Source organism: Notolepis coatsorum, assembly GCF_963971535.1.
Source record: "Notolepis coatsorum genome assembly, chromosome: 8".
Lineage (NCBI taxonomy): Eukaryota > Metazoa > Chordata > Actinopteri > Aulopiformes > Paralepididae > Notolepis > Notolepis coatsorum.
The window spans coordinates 65,539,591-65,548,541 of record NC_140172.1 but is presented as its reverse complement, the minus strand read 5'-3'; the positions used below and the strand labels follow the sequence as shown (position 1 = coordinate 65,548,541).

The 8,951-nt window shown below is 43.4% G+C and overlaps 1 protein-coding gene across 1 annotated transcript in view; it reads right to left on the bottom strand.

Annotated features, from left to right (window-relative positions):
• LOC311233477 (cell adhesion molecule DSCAML1-like) overlaps positions 1-8,951 on the bottom strand; it is a gene marked incomplete at its 3' end in the record, with an annotated part of 149,196 nt that overhangs the window by 20,511 nt on the left and 119,734 nt on the right. Inside the window, 2 exon segments of the mRNA XM_084320445.1 lie at positions 1,012-1,031; positions 1,137-1,328. Of these exon segments, the coding sequence (XP_084176571.1) occupies positions 1,012-1,031; positions 1,137-1,328 (212 nt within the window).

Below are 8,951 nucleotides of genomic sequence, written 5' to 3'. Positions count from 1 at the left end.
AAGCCAAGCGGATTTCAATCACAAGTTTTAACATGGCTAACAACAACAACAACAACAACAACAACAACAACAACAGGTTTAGACAGGGGATTGATTCCAAAACTGTTACTCTGAGAAAATGTCCGCTCTTGAAAAAAATATCTAAAAATATACAAATTATCTCATTGTCAATGTGTCTTAGTTGGAGTGTATGGAGTGACGGAGGATGTTTGGGGGTGGGACTTGATGTCAGGAGGGTCTTTTATTTTGAACTTTAAACATCCCATGAAAAGGGTACCTTCACTCTGAACTTGAGGGCGAACACCAAAACAATTACAATGCAGTTTGATTTTGAGTACCCCGCCCCTACCGCCATCTTTAGAAAAATTGCAAATGCGCAAGCCTTTGAGGATGTCAATAATTTTCCCTTTACGTGGGAATAGCCACAGGGTCACGTCTTCTCAAAGCAGTGGACATCTCAGTGTGGAGTCAAAGTCTTTTAGTGCCGCTCGTGTATCATGTCAACAATAGGCAGCAAATAACGGCTACACCTCCCACTCAATATATGCACACGCACACATGATGGAACAAGCGAGACAGACGCATAGGGACGGAGGAGTGCATTATGAAGACCGGGTACAGTATCTGCAGGTTTCAACAACTTTCATTTAAGACTTTTTAAGACCTTTTTAATACCACAGCAAAATATATTACCGATTTCACGGCCATACTACCAAAAAAACACATAGCGACACTGAACTGGCGGGTGCACTTGCACGCCAATTTAAATTAGTTCACATTCCATACAAGCTCTCACCAGACGCACCAAGCTCCAGTAGCCCCGCAAAAAACAACGACTTGAATACAAAAACAGTTCACATTTAATATTATTTCATGTCCCGACAGCCGGGCTGCCCCCCAATTATTTTTTTTATACCTGTGCAAATTACATTTAAGGCTTTTTAATACCTTTTAATTAAGGCCTTAAATTGAGAATTATGAATTTAAAACTTTTTAATGCCCCGCAGATACCCTGGAAGAGGATATGGACACTGACACACACAGCAACAATGACATAAGGTGACACGTGAGGAGGAAGTGGGGGACGTGGAGTTAGAGTCTAGTGGTTTAATTAAAATGAGATAGCTGATAATTACTCTGCATTGGCCCCTGGGCGTGGCCCCGACCCCCGCAGCACCCACCTCCGTCGGGGAAGAGGGACCAAAACACCACGCGATAGCCCTTCAGCACGCCGTGCAGTGTCAGCCGCGGAGGCTCCGCCCACATGATCACCGCCTCATCGGACGTCACGGAGATGGCTCGTACGTTCTGGGGCGGCTGGCTGGGCACTGGAGAGAAGAGCGCAGAAGAGGTCAGTTGCACGCGGAGGAAGAGACACATCCAGACATTGGTGTTTTGTCATCGTTTAATGGTGCTGTATATCATATGTACCGCTACATTTTGCTAGCTTCATATCACAGCTGTATACTGTATGTTAGGGCTGGACGGTATGGTCTAAAATGTATATCACGGTATAATTTGAAGCATAGACGGTAACGTTATATATCACGGTATATTCATTTATCTTAAAATGTCTATATAAATGCTTCTGAAGGGGTAAAACACTGGCAGCTATTACTGTACTCTTGTATTACTAGGACATATTTCACATAGTACAGAGGTATTTTAAGAACATTTATTGTGCAAAACTGCAATAAAAAAATGCAAAACCTTTTCTCAACCTTTTCTTCCATCTCTAAAAAAACACTTTTTCATGAAATACAATAAAATCAAGCGGCATAAAGTGAAAATAAAAACGACTGCAGGACAGGAGGTTTCTTTCCCTCAAACAACTCAAACACAATAAAACTCCAACATAACTTAACTTTAGTGTACATGTTTGACAACGTAGAGAGAGAGCGAGAGAGCGTGATGTAATAGGTTTGAGTTTGAGGTTTGAGCGTAGTTGCCGTCACACCAGGATGTCATTGTCAACACACAGAGTTGGAAACGAGAGCAGCCCGATGGATAAAGCGATATAAAGAAACGAATAGCCAATAAATGTGAAGTTATCTTTGAACCTCTGTTGTCAAGCCTCGTCAATATACCCCCCCCCCCCCTTTCCTCACGAATGAAACTGGTGCCGCGGAGTCACGTTAGTACGTTAGCTTAGCGGCTAACGTTAGCCCGTTGCCGCGCTAAAGCAAGTCTCCTCTCAGCCTCCTTTGCCAAATTGAAATGCCCAAACTATATGGCAAGGTCCGTGAGCAAGTGGAGAAAAACTCAGTACAATTAAACACTATGCAACGACCACTGCAAACGTCAAGTGAATCGTCAAGTAACGTTAACGTCATTGCTACTGCTGTGACTAGCTGCTCTAGTCTACCGGTCACAAGGTATGAAGGTATTGTCAAAATCCATAGCAAATTCATATCGTATACCGTTTATACCGTCCACCCCTACTGTATGCACCACTACACTTTGCTGGCTTCATATCACAGCTGTATATATACCACTACACTTTGCTGGCTTCATATCACAGCTGTATATGTACCACTACACTTTGCTGGCTTCATATCACAGCTGTATATGTACTGCTACACTTTGCTGGCTTCATATCACAACTGTATATGTACCACTACACTTTGCTGGCTTCATATCACAGCTGTATATGTACCACTACACTTTGCTGGCTTCATATCACAGCTGTATATGTACCACTACACTTTGCTGGCTTCATATCACAGCTGTATATATACCACTACACTTTGCTGGCTTCATATCACAGCTGTATATGTACCACTACACTTAGCTGGCTTCATATCACAGCTGTATATGTACCACTACACTTTGCTGGCTTCATATCACAGCTGTATATGTACCACTACACTTTGCTGGCTTCATATCACAGCTGTATATGTACCACTACACTTTGCTGGCTTCATATCACAACTGGGCAAATGTACATAGAATGAAATGTAACTTGTGATCTGTCTGTCTGTCTGTCTGTCTGTCTGTCTGTCTGTCTGTCTGTCTGTCTGTCTGTCTGTCTGTCTGTCTGTCTGTCTGTCTGTCTGTCTGTCTGTCTGTCTGTCTGTCTGTCTGTCTGTCTGTCTGTCTGTCTGTCTGTCTGTCTGTCTGTCTGTCTGTCTGTCTATCTATCTATCTATCTATCTATCTATCTATCTATCTATCTATCTATCTATCTATCTATCTATCTATCTATCTATCTATCTATCTATCTATCTATCTATCTATCTATCTATCTATCTATAAAGATAAGGGCTACAGGGGAAAATAATGGTACCAAGGAGAAAGAAAGCAACCAGAGATTAAGAGAACAAGACGGAGAGAAACAGAGCTAGAGATATAGATAGCTAGAGAGAGAGATACAGAGAGAGAGAAACAGAGCTAGAGAGAGCAATAGAGAGAGTGATAAAGAGAGAGAGATAAAGAGAGAGAGATATATAGCTAGAGAGAGAGATACAGAGAGAGAAACAGAGCTAGAGAGAGAGATAAAGAGAGAGAGAGAGAGAGAGAGAGAGAGAGAGAGAGAGAGAGAGAGAGAGAGAGAGAGAGAGAGAGAGAGAGAGAGAGGAAGGTAGCAGGCATACTTTCCCTCTACTAGCCTAATGAGGGAGCTAATTAAGGCACAAGGAATGATGGGGGATGTGCAGCAAACTAATTTCCTCCATTTTGAGAGGTGAGTGTGTGTGTGTGTGTGTATACATGTGTGTGTGTGTGCATGTGTGTGTGTGTTTGTGTGTGTGTGTATATATACATGTGTGTGTGTGCTTGCGTGTGCACAATGGCGTTTGCTCCCCCTTTTATTCGTAGTCTCTCTTTTCTGTTTTTTGCATTTGACTCCACTGTTTCTCTTGACAGATGAAAGAGATGTCAAGATAGCATTGCCCAGGCCTGTCTTCTCACTACATTGTATCACTGTACCAGTGCAGAAAAAAAGGTAAATTAATAAATTAGTATTTAGGAATGGGGGGAGGGGGGCATTCTGGGTTGTTTGAATTTGTTCAACCAATCACAATCATTTAGGGCTGGAGCTAAACTCATGTGGTGGGAAACAGTGCTGTTGCAATAGTGCAGAAGCGTAGAAGGAGTTGGAGAGAAAAATAAGTCAATGGGAGTTCTCTATGGCGGCATACAACATCCTGTAGCATTTCTGTGGTTTTACCATAGAAAAGCTGTTTCTATAGTAATTAACTATAGTATCTCTATAGTAACAGAGGTCTTGCACAAAATGTTGTTGTTCTCTTTCTTCCAACATGGCTGCCTGCCTGTAACCATTGGTGACTGTGACGTACCTGGGTACGTGGGTTGGTCATTACCATTATTACTGTATTTATGACACCTTCTGAACATCAGGTTAGTATATTTAATGTGTTATGTTTTGTATATGATGTGTGTGTGTGTGAACATGAGAGCTAATGCTGTCTCTTCTCTCCCTGTCAGGTGCTGCCCATCCCTACTGAAGAGTGCTGATTGCCTAATGAATGACAGCTGATTGGCAATCACCTCGAGAGGGATGGGTAGCCAAATACCTGACAGCACACACACGTCTGGGCGCCTCATTCTCAGTCAATTGCCAACGACAGAGTAGAGTGGCATGAGTAGAGTGAGGTTGCCATTGTTCTTTACATGTTTGTGGGAGATAGATATATTGTTGGCCACCTTGGATTCATCCTACACTGTGAGCGGCATGGGTAGAGTGGTGTTTCTTTGTTTAAGAAGGTGAGCTTGTACGTTTAAGTATATATATGTAGATCTTGTTGGCCTTCCTAGATTCATCCTAAACCGTGAGCTGTATGGTTAGAGTGGTGGTTCATCCTACACTCCAGACATAGGGGTTAGAGTGGTGTTCATCCTAAACTGTGAGCGGCATGGTTAGAGCGGTGTTTCTTTGTTTGTCCAGACTTGTCTATTATTATACTTCCCTTGTTTGTTCTCCCCTTATCCCTCTCCCTGTTTGTTAATTGTTTGTGGGTTGTTTTTTCCCTTTGTGGCCGATCTAACCATCAGTGGAGGTTTCAATTCCTACCCGGCATAATAAATATCAATTACTATTTTGGAACAACGTCTTGTGTTTGTTATTACCTACCTGCCCGGGACTTTTTTGAAAACATTTACTGAGGGAGGCTGTTTCTGTTCATGTACAGCCTGCTCCAGACACCATTCGGTGCGGTCGTTAGACCTTCGTACATGACATGGGGGCTCGTTAGTTTGCACAATTGTATAGTTCCTTGTTGTTATGTGACATGTGGACTTGTCGATTGGAGCGTGTCAGGTAGGTTGCGTTTTTTCATTTGGTAAGTTATATTATTATATATCCATTTTTCCGTGCTGCACACTTGACTGTTGTAAACCATTGTTGTAAGTTATGCTCTTAACCATTCTATTTTTTTCCACATAGGTAAAGGGTGGATCACCTGCTTGGTTAGGGGGAGGGGGGCACGCGTCGTCTATTCCAGTGGAGTGCGCAATGAAATCGGTAAGCGACTGAAGTTATGTGTAGTCCTGTGTAGTCCTCATTCCGCTAGGGAAGTAGTTTAGACGGGGTAGTTAGTGTTACCCAGTGTGATCCTAATTAGGTGGTTAGAACCGACATTTATTGTTTTCATGAATGTTAGATGTGGATATTGAATCGAATTGGTCAGGGTGTCATACTGCATAATGTGGCTGTTGAGTGTTGCACAGGGACATTATTGAGTACTATAGGTGAGTGGCTATTTTGTGGGGCTTATTGAAGTCTGATTCGGTGTAGTATTGTGGGTAGTATTGTGTGTTGCTACGGGAGTATACTTTCTTTCATAACTATATTCTGTGGTACAGAGTACACACCGTGCAGGGTGCAGAGTGCAGAGTACAGGGTACAGAGTGCAGAGTACAGAGTGCAGAGTACAGAGTGCAGAGTGCAGAGTGCAGAGTGCAGAGTGCAGAGTGCAGAGTACAGAGTGCAGAGTACAGAGTATGGAGTACAGAGTACAGAGTGCATCCTGGTTGATGTCTTACCGCTGAATGAAAACTCTTACTGTCAGTCTAGTGTGATGGTAAGAGGTATAGAAATGGGGTGTATGCGCGTGCCGTTACATAAGGTGCATGTATACAGTCAGATCTTATCACAGGTTGTTTTCCGGTCGCCGTTCGCCCATGTTTCTCTGTGGAGGGCGTTGAGTTTATCATGGGGAACGATATTGCTGGGGAGAGTGTGATCCCTGTGTGGGAGGTTGAAAACGCTCCATTAACACTTTGACTGCCTAAAAACGATTTACAACGTCTTTGCTGGCGATGCTAAAGTTGCCGGGGGACGCTGTACGTCGTCTTTATATCAATATTTCAAAAATCTGCGATCTGATCCATAATGTCCCTCCGCTGGCCTGAGAACCACCAGCAGGACCCACTGAGCTCTCTGGCGGTTCAGGAGCGCCATCTGGTGGCCGATCGCGCAACCGCTTAACAGGAAGCACAGTGGAGGTTGTGCTAGATGTCTGTATTGCTTCCGGCCACTCGGGATAGGTTCCGGCATTCTAGCTCGTCACTCTACATAGCGATCGATTGCCAATAACTCGATAAACAACATGATTTGGACGTATATACCATTATACAAGCTGGAGATGGACCGGGTAATAATATATCCCATAATGATAAAATTTCTACTCGACGATGATCGCCCAACGGCGCGCGGAGACTGGGGTGAGTTTCAGCGTGTAACGTTACCATCTTCGATACTAACTGCTTTTATCAACATTTGACCCACATTAGATGATTGGTATAACGCTGCCCACGGAATTATAAACGCCCCCTCGCCCATCCGGTCAACATCAGATGACGTGTAGTAACTTCTAGAAGTACGTCTAGTTGGAATTTTTTATATCGCGCTGATTGCCATCAAACTGTATTTCATCATCAATATAATGCATTTGGGGCTATATATCACGTTCTGGAGAAAGCTGCAGAAAGAGATGAAAACATACTTATACATTAGACCATACTTTACTATGAATATGTGAATGAAAAAGTTTAACGTTGCTACACAATGAACAATACATATAGGACTTTGAATGGGCCCTAATAATGGCAATGTAGCAATAGAATTTAAAAAGTTATAGCCCTGCAAAGAAGGGGACTTTCTCCATAGACAAATAGCGCTGGCAATCTATGGTATATCATTAATTTAACCCATGGCAGCCAAAGTGTTAACTGGCTTGTGTTGTGATGTATTGATTAATAATCACCCCAATGTTTTTTCTGCTTGTGTTGTCACCAAGGCACGGGACAGGAAACGAACTCAAGCTTTGGCGTTGAGTGACTGTCAGTAGCGAGGCTATCGCTGAGGACAGGGGGCCATCTATTGGAAGGATGGAAGAGGTTGCTGTAAGTAGCGTTCAGGGGAAGCTGGTAATTCCCAAGTCTGCTGGCGTTTCACTACCACAGACTCGTCAAGCATTGATCGCTGCTCAGCACAGTGATTCCTGCCTATCAAGTTGTTTTGCGGCAGTGGCCAGTGCTACTGCTAGTAGGAAACAGACTTTTGTAATAGTGGGGGACGTCAAATCAGGGGGTGCATCCGGCTCCCCTGCGCTCCATTCCGGACATGGGGGAACCTTTTGAACATGTGTCTGTCATCTGCCTAAAACAAGGGCGGAAAATCATTACATGTTGACAATTATATGTGGTTCCACCCGTTTCCCGGAGGTGATACCTCTGAGGAAAGTTATTGTTCCAGCCGGTACCAAGGTTCTAATTTGAGTGGCATCATTTTGGATCCTGACCATGTTGTTTTTTGTGACGCAACAGGAGAGAAGATTGTTTCCCTGTGTGCTGTCCTGTTAAGCGCGATGAGATGATTTTTTGGTGTTTTATTTGTTTTCCCAGGAAGTTTCCAGTTTGTTGTCTCCTGTTGACAGGACGGTATCGGCGGTGCGGCCTGTCAAAGTAGAGGTTGTTGTTGTTTCTGTTTTCCTGGTGGGTGGTACTAATCGGATGTTGGGTAATAAGTAATAATGTTTTGCTAACCCTACAGGTTCGCTCTTATGGGGGAGGTGTGACGTACCTGGGTACGTGGGTTGGTCATTACCATTATTACTGTATTTATGACACCTTCTGAACATCAGGTTAGTATATTTAATGTGTTATGTTTTGTATATGATGTGTGTGTGTGAACATGAGAGCTAATGCTGTCTCTTCTCTCCCTGTCAGGTGCTGCCCATCCCTACTGAAGAGTGCTGATTGTCTAATGAATGACAGCTGATTGGCAATCACCTCGAGAGGGATGGGTAGCCAAATACCTGACAGCACACACACGTCTGGGCGCCTCATTCTCAGTCAATTGCCAACGACAGAGTAGAGTGGCATGAGTAGAGTGAGGTTGCCATTGTTCTTTACATGTTTGTGGGAGATAGATATATTGTTGGCCACCTTGGATTCATCCTACACTGTGAGCGGCATGGGTAGAGTGGTGTTTCTTTGTTTAAGAAGGTGAGCTTGTACGTTTAAGTATATATATGTAGATCTTGTTGGCCTTCCTAGATTCATCCTAAACCGTGAGCTGTATGGTTAGAGTGGTGTTCATCCTAAACTGTGAGCGGCATGGTTAGAGCGGTGTTTCTTTGTTTGTCCAGACTTGTCTATTATTATACTTCCCTTGTTTGTTCTCCCCTTATCCCTCTCCCTGTTTGTTAATTGTTTGTGGGTTGTTTTTTCCCTTTGTGGCCGATCTAACCATCAGTGGAGGTTTAAATTCCTACCCGGCATAATAAATATCAATTACTATTTTGGAACAACGTCTTGTGTTTGTTATTACCTACCTGCCCGGGACTTTTTTGAAAACATTTACTGAGGGAGGCTGTTTCTGTTCATGTACAGCCTGCTCCAGACACCATTCGGTGCGGTCGTTAGACCTTCGTACATGACAGTGACCGACCACCATTGAAAGAAAATGCCCAATTTATGTGCAGTGG